Consider the following 21,383-nt stretch of genomic DNA (forward strand, 5'->3'; position numbering starts at 1 on the left):
ATAAAACTGAACGATCATTATGCTAAGCTGACGGATGGGTCTTGTCCATCACATCATTCTCCTAATGATGTGATCCCGATATCAAATGACAACACATGTCTATGGTTAGGAAACCTTAACCATCTTTGATCAACGAGCTAGTCTAGTAGAGGCTTACTAGGGACACGGTATTGTTTATGTATTCACACATGTATTTAGGTTTCCGATCAATACAATTCTAGCATGAATAATAAACCTTTCTCATTGTCACACCCTGCATTTTGTAACATGTCTTTTGCATTAATAAAGCATGAAAATTTGGACCAACAAAAACTTTTGCATTACTTGGCTTTTATTTTGGAGTTGGTTTTCTCTGTGTGGTTTTTCAAGTGCTCTTTAAAATCAACTACTCCACCTTCTGTACTTCATCTCCTTGCCCCAAACTTCTGCCCAATGATCATGCCATGTGTATAGTGCAATATAGTATTTTCTTGCAAAAATAATTTGGCCAAATAGTATTTTCAAAAATTAGTTTTCCAAAAAACCCCTGAATTGGGGTTTGCACTACAAGTACTTGATTTGGGTTATGAAAAATATTTCAAAGAGTATATCTGAAACCTATTAGATATAGGATTCCCATAAACAACAAGAATATAATTTTAAAAGTTATTTTCCTATTTTATTTAAAAGCTTTTTCTTAAGGCCAGAAATGGTCTTTAATAGGGAAAACATTATTTATTGTTTCAAAAATATTTGACAAAAATCAGGGAAACTCAGTGGACATATATTTTCCATATATAAGAGTTTCAACACATGGTCATGTTCAAAATATTGGACAAAACCTCCCAAAACCATTTCTGCCCATTTCAAGGATTTGAAATATTTCTACAAGAAATATTTTCATAAAAATCCAAGGAAAATCCAGCAAGTCACAAATGCATATTGTGATCACCTTGCAAAGCCTCATATCAATCAAGGTCATTTTGGTTCACCAAATGCCCCAAAACCCTCTCTGACCAGAGTCAAATTTGAACAACTTTGTACTACCAACTTTCTCTCCTTGACCCCAACTTTTGTGAGAATGTTCGCATGACCAAATGAGGCCACTACACCAAGTGGTTCATCAAGGGGAAGTGATTTCCTCAACTAGATCTACACAAGTTCATTTCTGCTAATTTCTAGGGTTTACAAAAGTTGCATTGGAAACTTTGCTCAAATAAGCTCCAAATTGGTGGAAGGCCCTAATTATATGTGTCATTTCACCCTGTGGTGTCTCATGGCAAATGGAAATCATCTACTTGCCCAAACCATTATCAAACACCTTTTGACACTTCTCCAAAATGCCATTTTTTACCTCTTCCACTAATCTCCGTAGGCTCAACTTTCTACCACGACCCCTCCTAGCCCCCCTCTAGCACCCGTGTGCCTTGCTGCCCGAGGAAGCAATGATGAAGGGGGGAGAACCCCATTTTTCTTCTCTAGACAGTGGATTCCTCCCTCTCTCTCAGCCTCCTTCTCTCCTCTCAGCTTTCCAGAGCATCCAAGGCTCTCCCCAGCTTTTGCCCATGCCCCCTTCAGCTGCCAGACACAAGTGGACGCGCGCGGCCGCGGGAAAGCCGCGGATGCCAGCCAAAGTCACGCTCTAGAGCGCCTGGCAGGGCACCCGACCGTTGACGCCGCGTCTCCCGGCCACCTCGAGCCTCCCCCGCGCGCCAGTCGATGCCCCTCGACGTACGCTCCACACCAGCAGGCCGCCCACTTGCTCCCGCGCCCTCCTCTCTCTCTCCTGCAGCTCGCGCCAGAACGCCGCCCCGCTCGGCCAATGCTCGCGCTGCTCCTGTAGCCCACCCGCAGCTCATCCCGCTCCTCCTCTCTCTCCCTGGCACCCTAGACCACTCCCACGAACACCCCCGAGCCCTCCATTCCCTCTCTAACGGCCACCCGAGCCGATCCCGCGGGCACCCATAGGCCGCGCCTACGGTGGACCTCGGCCAGCCTATATAAGGCGACCCCGAGCCACTCTCTCACTCCCTGTCGCTCCCCCACACTCCTAATCCACCTCCCGCACCACCCATTTGTCTCCAGAGCCGCTCGAGATCGAGCTCGAGCTCCGCCGCCTCGGCTCGTCGGCGTTCACGCGGTACAGGCCTCCTCCGCCCCCATTCTCTCTCGATCTGGAACCGCGCGGCACCACTGACCCTTCCCCTCTCTTCCCCCCTACTCTTTTGCAGCCGGGAACGGCCGGAACCACCGACGCCCGAAGCACCTCCGCCGCGTGACCTCGTCGCCGGCGAACTAGGCTGCTCCGGTGACCAACTCCACCTCCACCCGAACGGCAACACGACGCTGAGCCTAGTCGTGCCCTCGCCCGACCTCGCCGTGCCCTGCATCGTTGCCAGTGAGCTCGCCGACCGTTTGGACTCGGGGTTAGGGATGACAGGCGGGCCCCACCTGTCGGCCTCTCCCCTCCATCGCCTCTCTCTCTCTCGCTGACGCCTGGGCCCCGCCCGTCAGGTTTAAACCTGGCACGCGCGCATGCACCAGTGCGCTGGGCCGCCTCTCGGACTGGGCCTGCTGCGCTGCGGCTGTTCTGGCCCAGTTGCACAGTGCTCCTTTTCCTTTTTCTTTTCTGTTAGACTTGCAAAAATTCCACAGGATTAAATATTCATCCAAATGCAATAATTCCAGTTCCTAAAATCTTGTAAAAATCCCACCTATTTAATGGTGTAGTTTTCATACATGCCCAACCAACTTTTCTGTACTGTTCAAATTCAAATTCAAATCTGAGCAATTAAATCCTTGTTTAAAAATCCATTGCTCTGTCCCTGTAGCTCCAAATCCAAAAATAAGAATTTTCCCCTTCTTAATTTTAACCCTAGTATTTAACAAAAATGAGTTGACATTTTTCTGAGCACTTTGGTTTTTCTGTTTTATTATTGCCTTATTTTTCTCGTTATTATTTTGCGACGATAGATTGCATTGCTGACGAAGGAGTTGGACCAGAAGACTTTGAAGACCCAGAAGACTTTGCTGAGCCAGGCAAGCAGCCCTTTGACCATGTCTATGAAACCCTTTTTATGCATGACATATAGCACCATGTTGTTGTTGCAACGGAATCATGATGAGGTGGAACCACTTTGATGGTTTGCCTTCATTACTTCCTAGTTGATACTTGCATTGTGCATGACCCTACCTTCTTATGAGGGTTATGCCGGTGGGAGTAGATAGGATGCTAAAGTAGTTGCTACGCAAATGGGATGGGTATATGCATGGTGATGGGAGCAAGATTGTTTTCAAAAGACTTTTCGAAAACCCTGTCGGGTGCCACTTATGCCCGAAGGAGATAATGAGTTGGGTAACCACTTGATGACGAAGTGGTGTACCAAGGCAAGTGTGTGTGTTGTTTTTGAAATGGATTGGTTTAAGTTGCGACCGTTATTCCAACCTTACATGCGCAACCACTCTACCCTTATATGGGAAAGGGCATTATTGATTACCTAGGCCGATACTAGCTTGGAGCCCGCATTACTAGTGACAGGAGAGTCGTTGTTGCGCTCTCTCGGGACGGGGTCGTGCTAGGTAGGGCGGCCATGACTGTTTTTACAGGGCACCGGACACACCGTTGGTACCCCGTGCTTGTGGTATGTGATGAATATGGGAGCGAGGCTCCACAATTTTAAGATGTGAAATGTTGGGCACGGGGTTTACTACCAATCGAGTGGACTCTATGTTAGTGTCGTCTAGGGAAAGATAGTGATCGGGTGCTTACCCCGGGTACTTGAGGTACCGCGGGTCGTGGATGACACGGAAGTTCCCCGGATCTTGTGGGTCAAGTGTGCAACCTCTACAGAGCGTAAAACTATTCGAATAGTCGTGTCCACGGTCAAGGACAGTTGGCTAACCGCTCTTGGGCTACGTCCACTTGTTTACAAACCAGTGTGTGTTGGGATAAGTGGGAAGAACTACTTGGGTCAAGTCAAAGGACTTGACATGATTGAGTTGGGTTGATGCCCACTCCATTTATGTTGATATCTGTAACCAGACCCTATGGTTACTTGAAATTGTATGATGCATGTTTTACCAATTGTTGAACATGTCATAGCACAACAAAAACTAGCTTTCTGCAAAAATTCACCTATATCATGCATTGTTGTATCTTGAACCAAAAACATGGGTTGCTTGCGAGTACATTCAAAGTACTCATTGGCTTGCCACTGGTTATTTAATTGGCCAGGCATGGAAGAACATGAGTTTGAAGAAGAGTTCTTTGGAGACGAACATGCGAACTAGGACATTTCCCAGTCAGAATGCCTGTAGGGTTAAGGCAGATGGCATGGGTTCTACTTATCGACGAAGATTTCCGCTGCTTAAGTTTATTTGGTACTCAGCCCTTGTGGCTTTATCTATGTAAGACTTGACCATAATGGTCATAATTTGTGTAAGACGGTATGTATGGATGTAAGACTCTTGTTATTCAGCTTCTGTGTGTTCAGTGAGCATTGATCTCTGGGATCACTGTGCATGTGCATTCGGTGATCACGACTTATGAGTCGGGGTCCCCACACTCATGAATAAGGAAATATAAAATAACAACTTTATTATTGCCTCCAGGGCATATTTCCTTCAGTTGTTTCCATAATTAAGGTCCTTAGTCTGGAACCAAGCATTAAGTTTAATGGATCACCGTTATCTCATATTTTCTTCGGTCCTCATAGATATCTCCACCTGTCACATCAGAGGTCACAAATTCCCTAAAGAATATGTGTTACCTGTGTAGGTCTTGAGATCATGTTGTGTGAGCCCTTAAATTGGACAACACGCAGAGTTCACCACAACATAACAACATACTAGACAAATCATACTACTATGAATGCAAATGATGACATATAGAATAGACACAGATTAATCTTACCACTTACCTACATCTCCCACACATAGGGGGAATTACTCACACATCATAAGAGGGGAATCAATCACAACAAAGATAAAAACCCATGAAAACCATATTGATAATACTGGGAAGATCTGCAATAAGATGAAATGGATAATTTAAATAATCTTGATCTCTAGATGAGATTGAATAGAGTTACAATTGTTTCTCCCAAGTTGGAATTCCTATTACAATAGTCAAGGGGGTGGTGGTGATGATGGAGATGAAAGGACCAAAACTAAGATGATCTTTGAAGGTTCTTGAGATCCTCCCTTCTCCTGTTCTGGATGGTGTGGCGGCGGCTAGGGTTCTCTTTTCTCCTCAGGCCCTTCACGAAAGTTGCTTGTATAGACATGGTGGAGTTGTTGGCAGTCCATACAACCGCTCATATGAGTGCTTGCGCTTGTATGGAACGTCGTCTTTTACTCTGGTGTGCCTGATGTCTTGGGTTTCTTCAGGAAAGTTGCTCCAATTAGCTTGATTTGCAACAATCCTCCTTGGTTTCCCTCCATAATTAATATTTTCTCGCAAACATTGGGAAAATGGATTTCCTTCTCTTTCTAGGGATTAGCGTTATAAATATCCGAAGAGTAATACGAATTCCAGTGAAACCAAACAAAAATCACTAATAAAACATCAAAAATTCTCGAGCCATCAACACTTTGGCGTAGAAACTACATTGGAGCGGATCTGATCGTCGAACGATGGCGCCATCAGGCCGCTCTGACCACACAATGGGACCTGTATGGGCCATGATAACCCACAAGTATAGGGGATCAATTGTAGCCTCTTTCGATAAGTAAGAGTGTCGAACCCAACGAGGAGCTAAAGGTAGAACAAATATTCCCTCAAGTTCTATCGACCACCGATACAACTCTACGCACGCTTAACGTTCGCTTTACCTAGAACAAGTATGAAACTAGAAGTACTTTGTAGGTGTTTTTGGATAGGTTTGCAAGATAATAAAGAGCGCGTAAATAAAAACTAGGGGCTGTTTAGATAAAGAAGCAATAAAGTTAGTATAGCGAGTGTGGAAAAGTGGTGGTAGGAGTTGCGAAATTGTCCCTAAGCAATTGACTACTTTACTAGACCGATAGCAAGTTTTATGTGGGAGAGGCCACTGCTAGCATGTCATCCCTGACTTGGAATTCTATGCACTTATGATTGGAACTATTAGAAAGCATCCGCAACTACTAACATTCATTAAGGTAAAACCCAACCATAGCATTAAGACATATTGGTCCCCCTTCAATCCCGTATGCATCAATTTCTATGCTAGGTTGAAGCTTCTGTCACTCTTGCCCTCCAATACATAGTCCTATCAACATACAACTAACCCTATGGTGTGATCCACGTGCGCGCTCATATGATGGGCACCAAAGGACAACAACATAACCACAAGCAAATTAAACCAATCATAGCAATTCATCAATTACCAATAGGACAACGAAAATCTACTCAGACATCATAGGATGGCAACACATCATTGGATAATAATATGAAGCATAGAGCACCATGTTCAAGTAGAGGGTACAGCGGGTTGCGGGAGAGTGGACCGCTGTAGATAGAGGGGGAAGGTGATGGAGATGTTGATGAAGATGGCAGAGGTGTTGGTGTAGATTGCGGTGATGATGATGGCCCCCGGTGGCACTCCAGCGCCACCGGGAGCGAGGGGGAGAGAGCCCCCCCTTCTTCTTCTTCTTCCTTGACCTTCTCCCTAGATGGGAGAAGGGTTTCCCCTTTGGTCCTTGGTCTCCATGGCGTGGGAGGGGCGAGAGCCCCTCCGAGATTGGATCTGTCTCTCTGTCTCTCTCTATTTCTGTGCTCTGGGATTCTGCCCTTTCACCGTTTCTTATATATACGGAGATCCGTAACTCCGATTGGATTGAAACCTTTGCCAAGATTTTTTCCGAAAATTAGCTTTCTTGCAGCCAAAGAAGAGCAGCAACCTCCTTACGGGCGGCCCACGAGGGTCAGGGGCGCGCCCAGGGGGGCAGGCGCGCCCCCTACCTCGTGGCCCCCTCGGGCACCGTCTCGCGTTGATTCTTCTTCCCATATTTCACAAATATTCCAAAAATATTCTCCATCCATTTTTTCCCGTTTGGACTCCGTTTGATATGGGGTTTCTGCGAAACATAAAACATGCAACAAACAGGAACTGGCACTAGGCACTGAATCAATATGTTAGTCCCAAAAATAGTATAAAAAGTTGCCAAAAGTATATGAAAGTTGTAGAATATTTGCATGGAACAATCAAAAGTTATAGATACGATGGAGACGTATCAGCATCCCCAAGCTTAATTCCTGCTCGTCCTCGAGTAGGTAAATGATAAAAAAGATAATTTTTGATGTGGAATGCTACCTAGCATAATCTTGATCACATAATCTAATCATGGCATGAATATTAAGACACGAGTGATTCAAAGCAATAGTCTATCATTTGACATTAAGACAATAATACTTCAAGCATACTAACCAAGCAATTATGTCTTATCAAAATAACATAGCCAAAGAAAACTCATCCCTACAAAATCATGTAGTCTGGCTATGCTCCATCTTCACCACACAAAGCATTCAAATCATGCACAACCCCGATGACAAGCCGAGCAATTGGTTCATACCTTTTAACGCGCTTCAGCCTTTTCAACCCTCACGCAATACATGAGCGCAAGCCATGGACATAGCACTATGGGTGGAATAGAATATGATGATGAAGGTGTTTGTGAGAAGACAAAAAAGGAGAAAGTCTCACATCGACGTGGCTAATCAACGGGCTATGGAGATGCCCATCAATTGATGTCAATGCGAGGAGTAGGGATTGCCATGCAACGGATGCACTAGAGCTATAAGTATATGAAAGCTCAAACTGAAACTAAGTGGGTGTGCATCCAACTTGCTTGCTCATGAAGACCTAGGGCATTTGAGGAAGCCCATCGTTGGAATATACAATCCAAGTTCTATAATGAAAATTCCCACTAGTATATGAAAGTGATAACTCAAGAGACTCTCCATATGAAGAACATGGTGCTACTCTGAAGCACAAGTGTGGTAAAAGGATAGTAACATTTCCCCTTCTCTCTTTTTTCTCTCACTTTTTTGTTTTTTGGGCCTTCTCCTTTTTTTGGCCTTTCTCTTCTTTTTTCGTCCGGAGTCTCATCCTGACTTGTGGGGGAATCATAGTCTCCATCATCCTTTCCTCACTGGGGCAATGCTCTAATAATGATGATCATCACACTTTTATTTACTTACAACTCAATATTACAACTCGATGCTAGAACAAAGATATGACTCTATATGAATGCCTCCGGCGGTGTACCGGGATGTGCAATGATCTAGCGTAGCAATGACATCAAAAAATGGACAAGCCATGAAAACATTATGCTAGCTATCTTACGATCCTGCAAAGCAATATGACAATAAATGCTCAAGTCATGTATATGATGATGATGGAAGTTGCATGTCAATATATCTCTGAATGGCTATGGAAATGCCATGATAGGTAGGTATGGTGAATGTTTTGAGGAAGATATAAGGAGGTTTATGTGTGATAGAGCGTATCGTATCACGGGGTTTGGATGCACCGGCAAAGTTTGCACCAACTCTCGAGGTGAGAAAGGGCAATGCACGGTACCGAAGAGGCTAGCAATGATGGAAGGGTGAGAGTGCGTATAATCCATGGACTCACATTAGTCATAAAGAACTCATATACTTATTGCAAAAGTTTATTAGCCCTCAAAGCAAAGTACTACTACGCATGCCCCTAGGGGGATAGATTGGTAGGAAAAGACCATCGCTCGTCCCCGACCGCCACTCATAAGGAAGACAATCAATAAATACCTCATGCTCCAACTTCGTTACATAACGGTTCACCATACGTGCATGCTACGGGACTTGCAAACCTCAACACAAGTATTTCTCAATTTCACAATTACTCAACTAGCACGACTCTAATATCACCACCTTTATATCGCAAAACTATTGCAAGGAATCAAAAATATCATATTCAATGATCTACAAGTTTTATTTAGAATTTTATGACTAACCATGTGAATGACCAGTTCCTGTCAACTCTCTAAATAGACATAAGTGAAGCAAGAGAGTTTAATTCTTTCTACAAAAGATATGCCCACGCTCTAACAAATATAAGTGAAGCAAAAGAGCATTCTACAAATGGCGGTTTTCTATGTGAAGAGAAACATGCAATCCAAACTTCAAATGATATAAGTGAAGCACATGAAGCATTCTATAAAGCCATACTCAAAAGATATAAGTGAAGTGCAATGAGCATTCTATAAATCAACCAAGGACTATCTCATACCATCATGGTGCATAAAAGAAAAGTGAGAACTAAATGCAAAAGACGCTCCAAGATTTGCACATATCACATGAATGAAACGAATCCGAAAACATACCGATATTTGTTGAAGAAAGATGGGATGCCTTCCGGGGCATCCCCAAGCTTAGACGCTTGAGTCCCCTTGAATATTTACTTGGGGTGCGGCCTTGGGCATCCCCAAGCTTGAGCTCTTGCCTGTCCTCCTTCTCCTCACATCGAGACCTCCTCGATCTTCGAACACTTCATCCACACAAAACTCAACAGAAAGCTCGGTAAGATCCGTTAGTATAATAAAGCAAATCACTACTCTAAGTACTGTTGCAAACCAATTCATATTTTGTTTTTGCATTGTAGCTACTTTAATATAACTTTTCCATGGCTTAATCCACTGATAGAAATCGATAGTTTCATCAAAACAAGCAAACTATGCATCAAAAACAGAATCTGCCTTAAACAGGACAGTCCGTAGTAATATGAACATTCACCATACTTATGTTACTCCAAACATTCTGCCAAAATTAATAAAATAAAAAATTTGTATAGAAAGACAGTGCAAAAAGTTTCAGAACCGTTTGACGTTCCAGTAAAAAATGAAAAATCGCACACTACAGCCAAAGTTTCTGTTCTGCACCACACAAACCAACAAGCATTGTAAACATCCTAAAGGCAAACCTTGGCACATTATTTTTATTATACAATGGAATTGTAGAAGGGGATAATTATTTTTGTTGAAGAGTTTCTGTAATCAAGATTCACAAAGTTTCCGTGAGCATGAACAAAGTTCAAGGCTAGCTCCCACTTTAACAATGCTCGTCTTTCTCACTTTCACTTTCCTTTCTGAAAAGTTTTGGGTTCCCCTCTTTATTTTTTTGTTTTTAAACTTTATAAAAGCACTCAACAGAAATAAATGACTCTCTAAAACTTCCGGGTTGTCTCCCTGGCAGCGCTTTCTTTAAAGCCATTAAGCTAGGCATAAAGTGATCAAGTAATGAATCCACCCAGATCCCAAGGTATATCAAAGCCAATTTTAATTAACAATGATTTGGCATTTAGTAGTGAGCACAAAGCAACATATATCAAGCAATGACAAAGTCTAACTCTCTTCCTATGCATCGGCATGTCATAAAAGAACAATTCATGCACACATAGTAAAGGCCAAGGCATAGTATAAACAGTTTCTTGCAATTTTATCATGTTGGAAACATAGAGAGGTGGAGATATAGTTCCTCTCTCATAATAATTGCAAGTAGGAGCAACAAGCACATGCATATTATATCTATCAAAATCATCATGTGTAACGGTAAAAGGCAACCCATTAATATAATCCTTAATAAAGGCAAACTTCTCCAATATAGTCTAGTCGGGAGAATTCAAAAAGATAATAGGACTATCATGTGTGGGTGCAATAGCAACAATTTCATGTTTAACATAAGGAACTATAGCAAGTTCATCTCCATAAGCATCATTCATATTGGCATCTTGGCCACAAGCATAGCAAGCATCATCAAAAAGGGATATTTCAAGAGAATCAACGGGATCATAACAGTTATCATAGCAATCATCCTTCGGTAAGCACGAAGGGAAATTAAACAATGTATGAGATGAAGAGTTACTCTCATTAGAAGGTGGGCACGGGTGATCAATCCGCTCTTCCTCCTTTTGTTCTTCGCTCTCCTCCTCATCTTTTTCATCCAATGAGCTCACAGTTTCATCAATTTCTTCATCCATAGACTCCTGAAAAATATTAGTCTCTTCTTGGACAGTGGAGACTTTCTCAATAAATGCATCAATATCGGCATTGTATTCATAATTCTCATAGCAATATTTAAGGATAGCTAAATTTTCAGGTCTATAAACAGCATCATAAAGATTTCCACACTCTTTAAATACAGATTCAATTTCATAAGCACCCATAAAAGCAACAAATTCTTCTATTTGTTCCACATCATAGTAATCATATGTACCTCTAGCATAAGAAGCCAAGGTTTCATTATCATTAAATTTGCATGAAAAGAGAAGGTGTGGAGCCTTCATCCTAGAGCAACAAGTATAATCATATCTCAAGCATAGTTGCCTAGCATACCACTTCAACATATAAATTTGATCCCATAATAGTTTCCCTTTTTGAGTCAAGCGATAATCCCTAAAGTATTCACGTTGATCCAACGTGTCTCCCATTACCAAATTAAATGGGGTTTTCTCAGGATTATCAAAGTACTACATAATATCTATCACATAACGAGCATCGAGGTTTTTAGGAGGTTCCCCATCTCCATGAGTAGCAAGTAAACCTAATTTTTTTGGTATTTCGTGTTCCATATCCATAACTAAAGATATAGAACCACTAAGAACAGCAAATAAAAATTACTTGGTGATAAAGCAAACAAGCACACACGAGAATATTCACCCCACGCTATTGCTCCCCGGCAACGGCGCCAGAAAAAGGTCTTAATAGCCCACAAGTATAGGGAATCAATTGTAGCCTCTTTCGATAAGTAAGAGTGTCGAACCCAACGAGGAGCTAAAGGCAGAACAAATATTCCCTCAAGTTCTATCGACCACCGATACAACTCTACACACGCTTAACATTCGCTTTACCTAGAACAAGTATGAAACTAGAAGTACTTTGTAGGTATTTTTGGATAGGTTTGCAAGATAATAAAGAGCGCGTAAATAAAAACTAGGGGCTGTTTAGATAAAGAAGCAATAAAGTTAGTATAGCGAGTGTGGAAAAGTGGTGGTAGGAGTTGCGAAATTGTCCCTAAGCAATTGACTACTTTACTAGACCGATGGCAAGTTTTATGTGGGAGAGGCCACTGCTAGCATGACATCCCTGACTTGGAATTCTATGCACTTATGATTGGAACTATTAGCAAGCATCCGCAACTACTAACGTTCATTAAGGTAAAACCCAACCATAGCATTAAGACATATTGGTCCCCCTTCAATCCCGTATGCATCAATTTCTATGCTAGGTTGAAGCTTCTGTCACTCTTGCCCTCCAATACATAGTCCTATCAACATATAACTAACCCTATGGTGTGATCCACGCGCGCGCTCATATGATGGGCACCAAAGGACAGCAACATAACCACAAGCAAATTAAACCAATCATAGCAATTCATTAATTACCGATAGGACAACGAAAATCTACTCAGACATCATAGGATGGCAACACATCATTGGATAATAATATGAAGCATAGAGCACCATGTTCAAGTAGAGGGTACAGCGGGTTGCGGGAGAGTGGACCGCTGTAGATAGAGGGGGGAAGGTGATGGAGATGTTGATGAAGATGGCGGAGGTGTTGGTGTAGATTGCAGTGATGATGATGGCCCCCGGTGGCACTCCGGCGCCACCGAAAGCGAGGGGGAGAGAGCCCCCCTTCTTCTTCTTCTTCCTTGACCTTCTCCCTAGATGGGAGAAGGGTTTCCCCTCTGGTCCTTGGTCTCCATGGCGTGGGAGGGGCGAGAGCCCCTCCGAGATTGGATCTATCTCTCTGTCTCTCTCTGTTTCTGCGCTCTGGGATTCTGCCCTTTCACCGTTTCTTATATATCCGAAGATCCATAACTCCGATTGGATTGAAACCTTCGCCAAGATTTTTTTCTTCGAAAATTAGCTTTCTTGCAGCCAAAGAAGAGCAGCAACCGCCTTATGGGGGGCCCACGAGGGTCAGGGGCGCGCCCCCCTACCTCGTGGCCCCCTCGGGCACCGTCTCGTGTTGATTCTTCTTCCCACATTTCACAAATATTCCAAAAATATTCTCCGTCCGTTTTTATCCCGTTTGGACTCCGTTTGATATGGGGTTTCTGCGAAACATAAAACATGCAACAAACAGGAACTGGCACTGGGCACTGAATCAATATGTTAGTCCCAAAAATAGTATAAAAAATTGCCAAAAGTATATGAAAGTTGTAGAATATTGGCATGGAACAATCAAAAATTATAGATACGACGGAGACGTATCAGGCCACCAATGTCAGGGTTCAATCCGACGGATCTTGGGTAGGGGGTCCCGAGTTGGTGATCTTGGCTAGATGGTAACAAGACAAAGAGGGCCACGATGTCTTACCCAGGTTCGGGCCCTCTCGAAGAGGTAAACCCCTAAGTCCTGCTTCTGTTGTATTGATTGTGGATGGGATGCAAAGTACAAGATGATCTACCTCGAGATCATATGTGTATGTCTCTCACCCTACGGTCTAAAACCCCTTAACTTATATGGGCACCGAGGTACCTAGGGTTATATGTAGGTCGGTTACATCAAGAGATAAACATGCTGATGATTCAAACGTGTCTTGAAGTATGCGCCAAGTCTTGGGAGGATTGCATCTTGAGTACGCCATGAGGCCTGACAGGTGGGCCCATTGGTTGATAGTTTGGGGGTGGGGGGTCCTCGGCCCAGCCATATTTGAGCCCCGATGTGATTAGCACCCCCTAGTCCATGACACCGTCACCCAACACATTATTTCTAAGAATGTAGTGATTTCTTTCATCTTGGTTCTTAGAGAAAGATCTACGAGAGAGTTTGAATAAGAAAGTGACATATGTTTAATTATCTCTTTTGTTTTATTTCAATAAAGACTATCATTCAAGTGAGAAAAGCTTTCCGAACGGATACTTATAGCCAGAAATGAGAAGATCAAAGCTTATATCAAATTGCCCTACTCTCGCTTATCACATGAATCTGAAGGATTGTGTTAGTCTTGCATGACCGTGGTCCTGATGACTTTTCGTCATAACCGTGGTATTTTATTCTTCGGCGTCAGTTTAGCATGACCACAGTATTGACGACTTCCCGTCTGCGATCAACAATGACTGGTTGACTTCATTGATGGAGAGGCGGCAACAACGGTACCACTAACCGTTTCGAGAGGAAGACAACAACAAGACCCAGGGACCACAATGTCTTTATTTATTTTTATATACGAGAGTGTCTGGACTGTTTTGTATGTTTATTAGATCCGAGGTCCCTCTAAAAGCACTTTTTTTTGCCAATTCTTAATTTCTGGAAATGTATATATATATTGTATTTATTTTGAAGATTGCGTGAGAATAAGCAACACTTGAAGTCTAGTTTGTTTTTGAGGATTAGTCTAGCTGAATCTAGGACCTACTGTCACACTCGTTGTGCATCGAGAAAGCTGACGTGGGAAGGAAATTCCTAGGCACAGACCCATGAGGCTAGTCATAGTGGGCAGTAACTTACTCCTTCCGTCAGGTGAAGAGTGTACATCTAGCTTCAAAATTTGTCCACAAAAGAGTGTACTTCTATCTTTCCAATGTACTTTAAAGTAGGAAAAAATACTTCTCTCTCACCACACGGTAATCAAGACCAATAGCAATCTACACATGGTCTTCTTAATTTCTACTACATGCACTTAGCTCATTGGAGGTTGCGTAATTAAAGAGGAGAGAGATGGTGGCTTGCACCTTTTTAATGCATTTTTTACTCAACTCCATAATTTGTCCTAAACCTTCTAGATGTACACTCTTCACCGGACGAAGGGAGTAGACTAGTAACATATGCATGTTACTAGTCTATGTTACTATTATCATAGTGGGTAGTGAGTGTAGTGTCATAAGCCTTCATTTATTATGTTGTAGACTCATTTTGCATTGGGGTATGTTATGTTACGGTAACATATTATGTTACTATAAACACCTCTCTCTTTATTAACTCCATGCCACATAAGCATACATGTCTTGAGGTGCGTTATGTTACTACCTAAGTTAGGTCATGTACAATGGGGGCAGCACATAGGTGCTGCCTTCGTACGTCCAGCTAGATGAAAACAAATGAGGCTATAGGTTCTATTTTTCTACATCCAACGCTCTTTTCTGAAGCCACCACATTATCCTGAAGCCACCGGTGAAGAAAACTGCAGCATGGCGTTAGGGGATGACGAAATGTCCCAACTCTCTCTGCCTTTTTCTTCTACTTTTTTCCTTTCTCCCCCTTTTTCCCATGGAGAACCAGCCTCCTCTGCAAGCAGCAACTATCACCTGCAAGCAGCGGCTTGTCTGTCACCATGGCGTCAGAGCCTAGTTGGCTCGTGGGGCGACCGGTCTGGGACTAGCCACAATGGGTAGTAACATAGACTAGTAACATGTACATGTTACTAGTCTATGTTACCACCTTTATAGTGGGGATTAACATGTGTGGTAACATGCAACACTTCATTTATTAGCTATAGACTCATTTTGCCTTGATATGTGTGATGTTACTCATACTACTAGTAACTAGCTATGTACCACTTTCCTCCATTTCTTCATTTATTGCTTGCCACATCATCTATTTTATCTAGATATGTGTGATGTTACTACCTATGTTACTTTCACTATGGGTAGACTAGCCATAATGGAGAGTAACATACACTAGTAACATACACATTTTCCTAGACTACGTTACTACCTCAATAGTGGGTAGTAACATAAGCGTGGTAACATGCAAAGCTTCATTTATTACGTTATAGACTCATATTGCATTGGGACATGTGATGTTACAGTAACTAGCTAAGTTACTAGTACTACATCTCTCCTTATTAACTCATTGCCACATAAGCAAAACTGTTGAGTTGAACTCGATGTTACTACCGAAGTTACTCCCACTGTGGCTAGTCGTAGTCTTAGTCCCACTATGGCTACGTGGCTAGCCTGACGTCGCAGTTTTCGAAAAAAAAGAAAAACAAGTATAACGTCGCAAATAAAAGGACGCGAGGCCGCGTTATTGCGTCGGAAGCGGTCAACGGGAGCACGCGAGGCCCCGGTGGTCAATCCGTAATTACACCCAACAACTCCAGGAGCGTCTCCAGATTGCGGAGAATACGACTCGACCCAGGAGCGGGGAGGCTAACCAACGAAGGCAACGCCAGGCTGAGGCCACGCACCGTCCGTCTTGTCTCGCCGCAAACCTAACGAAAGCGCAGCGCTTTCGTCTCCGTCGCTAGGGTTTCGGTCTCCGCAAACTCGATCTTCCGCGAGGGCACGAGGTACGCACCGCTCGCCCGTGGTTCCCGGCCCGCCGATTCGCTTCCGCTAATTCCGCCTGCTCTTCTGGTGGTTTGCAGCCGGTGCTCTTGGTTTTGGTGTGGCGGCCTGAGAGAGATGCCGCCCAAGTCGGTTAAGAGGGGCGGCGCCGCGGCGGCGAGGAAGGGGTCGGCGACGAAGGCCAGGGCGGCGAAGCCCCAGCCGGTCGCGGAGGAGGCGCCCGTCGAGGTGGTCAAGGCCGCGGAGGAGGCTCCCCCTAAGGTGGAGGAACAGAAGCCGCAGCCGTCGCCGCCACCGCAGCAGCCGGCCGCTGAGGTGAAGGCTAAGGCGGATGCCGCTGAGAACGGCGCAAGCCACGCTGAAGGTATCACGTTTGCTCCTCTGTTTCGCGCATAGTTAGACTTTTTTCGCTTATAGATCTGTGCTACGCCATGCCGTTTTTCCTTACTTGGGACTTCTTGTCTTTTTCCTATATATAAATGTGCGAGGACTTGACATCTATGTAATTTTTAGATGATGGAGCTGCAAAAGAAACATATGAAGAAGAGGACAAAGGTGAACGACTGGAGTTCGAGGATGAGCCAGAATATGAAGAGGAGCCTGCCGTGGACTACGACGAGAAGGATTTGGAGCAGTATGAGGAGCAATACGAGGACGGCGATGAAGGGCTGGAGTACACTGAAGATGTAGTCGAAGAGGAGACTGAGATGGTGGATGAGGAGGAACTGGATAATGGCGGGGATGATGGCGAGGGTGAGGAATATGAAAATGCAGATGAAGACCACGATGTGGACGTGGAGGACGAAGACCATCATGAAATGGTGAAAGCACATCGTAAGAGGAAGGAGTTTGAAGTTTTTGTTGGTGGGCTAGATAAAGATGCCACAGAAAGTGACCTGAGGAAAGTTTTCAGTGAAGTCGGCGAGATCACTGAAGTTCGTTTGATGATGAACCCTGTTACGAAGAAGAATAAAGGCTTCGCGTTCCTGCAATATGAGACTGTGGAGCAAGCAAAGCGTGCTGTCTCAGATCTGAAAAATCCGATGGTTGGTCTTATAACTGATTACATTTGTTTAATACATTCCTAAACAAAAAGAAAAATATTACATATGTTTATAGTATATTTTGTTGCAAGTACTTAACTGTTTCTGAAATTCTGTAGGTGCGAGGTAAGCAATGCGGTGTTGCTCCTAGTCGTGACAACGATACACTTTTTGTTGGCAATATCTGCAAGACATGGACAAAAGAACATGTATGGCACTCAAACTCTTTTTCTCCTTGATGCCTTTTTCCTGCTTCTCGGTGTAAGAAATAATTTGTTTTGGAATTTACAGCTGAAGGAGAAACTGAAGATCTATGAGGTCGAGGATTTTGATGATTTAATATTGGTTGAGGATAGCAATAACCCAGGGATGAATCGTGGGTATGCTTTACTTGAGTTTTCTACTCGCCCTGAAGCTATGGATGCTTTCAGGCGGTTGCAGAAGAGGGATGTAGTCTTTGGAGTTGATCGCACTGCAAAGGTTTCCTTTGCCGATTCCTATCCTGAAGTCGATGATGAAATGATGGCACAGGTCAGCACTTGTTTTCTGCAGTAGTTTTAAGTGGCACTGTTTTCCCCCCTCCCCTTTTAAGTGGGCATGATAGTATAAGTATTTTGATACTGTTTGGTCATCCACTCTGGCAGCTGCTAGTTTCTATTTTCTGTTGTCGTGTTTAATATTGGTATGACAATAATATGTTTAAAGTTACTGAATCCTCATTTTGGTTCTGTGGTTCAGGTCAGAACTGTATTTCTTGATGGTCTCCCCCCCTCATGGGAAGAAGATCGTGTTAAGAAGTACCTTAAAAAGTATGGAGCTATCGAGAAAGTTGAACTTGCCCGAAACATGCCTGCGGCCAAAAGAAAAGATTTTGGGTTTGTTACTTTTGATACGCATGATAATGCTGTTGCATGTGTTGATGGGATAACTAGTTCTGAGCTTGGCGAAGGTGATAGCAAGGTTTGTTTTCCAACTGAGTTTGCTGTACCTTCTTAGCTGATTTTCCCATCTACTCAGCCCACTGTATGATAGATAAAATTATCATGCAATAATTTCTAATGATTATTATTTTGTGATTCAGGCAAAAGTGAGAGCCAGATTGTCAAGGCCAGTACAGAGACCTCCTAGAATGAAGCATGGATTAAGAGGAAATTTCAGGATTGGGCAAAGTGCTCCTCGAGGTGGCCGTTTCCCATACACTCGGCCTCCTCCACGCCGGCCTCTGCCATGTCTTGTACGACCTGATACTCGCTTACCTCCCATCAGGAGGCCTCCACTGAAGAGGCCAATAGATAAAAGAGATAGACGCCCTGTTATGTCGATACCAGATAGAGTTAGGCGTTTGCCTCCTCCAGAGAGATCCTATGATAGAAGGCCCCCAGGTGCGTATAGATAGTACCCATTCTTTTTGTAGAACATTCAACTGTAGCCACATCAAATTTCTCATACTTCATCTGTGTACAGCTCCTGTTTACCCAAAGAGAAGTCCAAGGAGGGAATATGGAAGGCGTGATGAACCTCTTCCGCCAAGGAGCAGAGCTACCTTTGCTGACTACAGTGCAAGAGTTCCAGTGGATAGGCGCCACACTTACAGGGACGACTATTCGCCCCGTGAATCGGCCTATTCAGACCTAGCTCCTCGCAGCGCTCCCCGTTTTTCTGACAGGAGAGCATATGCTGATGACGGCTATGTAGAGAAGATTGACCGACCTTTGCCAACCTATAGGGAGGGCCGTGGACGTGATTATGATACAATATCTGGTTCAAAACGCTCATATGTTGAGATGGTGAGGGTAGTTTAATATGTTGTTGCATTTTTTGCATGCACTAGCAGTTTATTCCTCAATCAACCTGACTATTGTTAATGATGCAAGGATGACGTGCCTCCTCGGTACCACGACATTAGCGTTCGTCAGCCCAAGGCACGCTTAGATTATGATGTTGGTGGTAGCAGTGCTCGGTATGCAGATGCTTATACTGAGAGGTTGGTGCATATTTAGTAACATGCAGTCCTTCTGCTTGGTATTTGTTTGTTTTAGAGAACGTCTTGGTATTTGATTCTAATCTCAAGTTCTTACAAATATCCATCCTTGAAGGCTTGGGCGGTCACATGTGGGATACAGTAGCAGCAGATCTGTTGCTGGTCATGACCCGGTGTATAGCAGCAGCCGCCATGGCTTGAGTTATGGAGGTATATACTCTTGATGCCGATGCTATTTGTCATGATACCTTTCTTGATCCAATGCTTATAACATTTTTAATGCATCTCATCTGTAGGTTCTGCGAGCACTGGAGATGCTGGTGGAAATTACTCTTCAAATTACAGTGCAGACTACATGCCTCGTGGATCTGATGTAAGTCTTCTTCAAGTATTTTATGTCTAATGGATTTACTACGTATTGCTCTCTCCAAGTCAAATATAGGTCCAGTGCCAGTGAAATATTTTTAAGCTTGACCATCTATGAAGGAAAAACTACCAGCATCAACAACATCAAATTGATACTGCTGGATTCAACATAAAATGCACTTCCATAATGTATAATTATTTGTGTCAAGCAACCTTGTTTCATGGAAATTGACGATCAACATGTTACTGTTTGGTCAGGTTGGCGGGAGTTCATATTCATCGCATTACTCGGGTCGAAACACGGGTAGCAGCAGTGGCTACTTTGGCGGCAGTGGTTCCAGTTCGTACTACTAAGGTGAAAGCTCTAATCAGTTTCAGTTTTCCTTTAGTTTGATTGCATTGCACATGAATTTTGATCACCATCTGTCGCCATCATCCCCATCATTGCGCTAGTTGCTCACTTAGGAGATGGCAAATGTTTGCCCTTGTATCAAACACGGAACACCCTCCGTGATCAACCATGAATTATTTTAATGATACAGATTTGGCATCCAACCGTCTTTGTGGAACAGATGTGGCATCATAGGAGGTTGGTGTAGGCCATGGATTGTATGGAGCTACTTAACTTAAGGCCTATGGATCTGGACAAGTGGCAAGTGTGGGCAATCAATAAGGCATGTCTGAAGGAGCCAGGAACATCGAGTTGGTTGAAGCAGTAGTCTTGTGGATGTTCCGGCATGTTTATTTAATGTAAGGCTTTGCTTTAGTTGGTCAAGAGTTGTGAACTAGCCAGCCATGGTGTGTTGACATGTTTACTTCCAGTGTTTCTATAACATTGAGAGATATGGAGTATTTCAATAAGTAATCTTTGAGGTCGTTTCCTTCCTGCAACACAAGGTGTTTTGGAGACTCCACCTTTGATGACCCAGCAGAAGATCAGACTTACAAATGAAGCCTTAGAAGTGAGCGCTTCATGTAAGGCTGTTACTTCTGAAACCTTTGGTTCAGATCACGCTGCATCTGTTCTCTAGTGGATTGAACTTTGCTACCTGAGACTGAAAGATCAGGTTGAAAATTTGGACTAGTTATTTGTTAAACTGCACTGCAGATAAAATCGGATTTGTTGGTTGCAAGGTTCTGGGAGAAACCTTTTATATGGCTCAGGTGGTTCTTTCACCAAGCAATTTCTTTGGCCTCCCCACAATTTTAAGATAACAGAACTCACAGCTACATGACTGGATGGCCTTGCAATGCTGTCAAACAGCAGCATAGAGTACATGGCACCAGATAAATTTAACAAGCATTATCAACACTGAGCGCCATGGTTTATGAAATATCTTTGAACTTCTGCATGGAGCATGGATCAATACATCTTTGGGCCAAATATCTGTTGGATGGTTGCAAGTTTTGAAGAACTTTGCTGGAGGCATGAATCTGGTCTTTCTGAGTTCTGCTAATTCCTTTAGTATAGTTTTCAGTGCACTATGACTTAATATAGGTTATTATATATGATACGCTTAGGCCCTCATTGCATAATATAGGTTATGTATAGTACCTTTAGGCCCTCAATTGCATTAGATTGTTGGGTGTGGGCGGGGGTTGATGGTTTTAGAAAAACTGAATTTCTGATATTGAAGTTCCTTCCTTGCATCATCTATTTATAAATGATGTTTGAGATCACTAAGAGGTTCTGCGTCTACAAGTTTATAAACAACAGACTTATCCAATCTTTTGGGAGTTGTTGATGTCATGTGCTAATTC

The 21,383-nt window shown here is 43.3% G+C and overlaps 1 protein-coding gene across 2 annotated transcripts; it reads left to right on the forward strand.

Annotated features, from left to right (window-relative positions):
- Nucleotides 1-15,973: 15,973 nt before the first annotated feature.
- Nucleotides 15,974-20,513, forward strand: LOC123054073 (nucleolin). Of its 2 annotated transcripts, none has more exons than XM_044477751.1 (13): nucleotides 15,974-16,234; nucleotides 16,313-16,596; nucleotides 16,746-17,278; nucleotides 17,395-17,484; nucleotides 17,567-17,806; nucleotides 18,014-18,235; nucleotides 18,357-18,657; nucleotides 18,740-19,062; nucleotides 19,150-19,259; nucleotides 19,372-19,466; nucleotides 19,553-19,629; nucleotides 19,881-19,977; nucleotides 20,165-20,513. In XM_044477751.1, exons 2-12 carry the CDS (start codon nucleotides 16,350-16,352, stop codon nucleotides 19,974-19,976), a joined length of 2,334 nt encoding a protein of 777 aa, XP_044333686.1. In that variant the 5' UTR covers nucleotides 15,974-16,234; nucleotides 16,313-16,349; the 3' UTR covers nucleotide 19,977; nucleotides 20,165-20,513. The 2 variants fall into 2 exon arrangements, with proteins under 2 accessions (XP_044333686.1, XP_044333684.1); XM_044477749.1 differs by having other exon boundaries at nucleotides 20,195-20,513.
- Nucleotides 20,514-21,383: the final 870 nt, after the last annotated feature.

This window comes from Triticum aestivum, chromosome 2D (assembly GCF_018294505.1).
Source record: "Triticum aestivum cultivar Chinese Spring chromosome 2D, IWGSC CS RefSeq v2.1, whole genome shotgun sequence".
In the NCBI taxonomy this organism is placed as follows: domain Eukaryota; kingdom Viridiplantae; phylum Streptophyta; class Magnoliopsida; order Poales; family Poaceae; genus Triticum; species Triticum aestivum.

What these genes read in the sequence shown, in the direction of transcription:
- LOC123054073 (XM_044477751.1), top strand. Translation starts at nt 16,350, where the DNA reads ATGCCGCCCAAGTCGGTTAAGAGGGGCGGCGCCGCGGCGGCGAGGAAG. An exon ending in CGGCGCAAGCCACGCTGAAG is followed by an intron (nt 16,597 to 16,745) that starts GTATCACGTTTG and finishes TGTAATTTTTAG; the next exon opens with ATGATGGAGCTGCAAAAGAA. An exon ending in AACGCTCATATGTTGAGATG is followed by an intron (nt 19,063 to 19,149) that starts GTGAGGGTAGTT and finishes TAATGATGCAAG; the next exon opens with GATGACGTGCCTCCTCGGTA.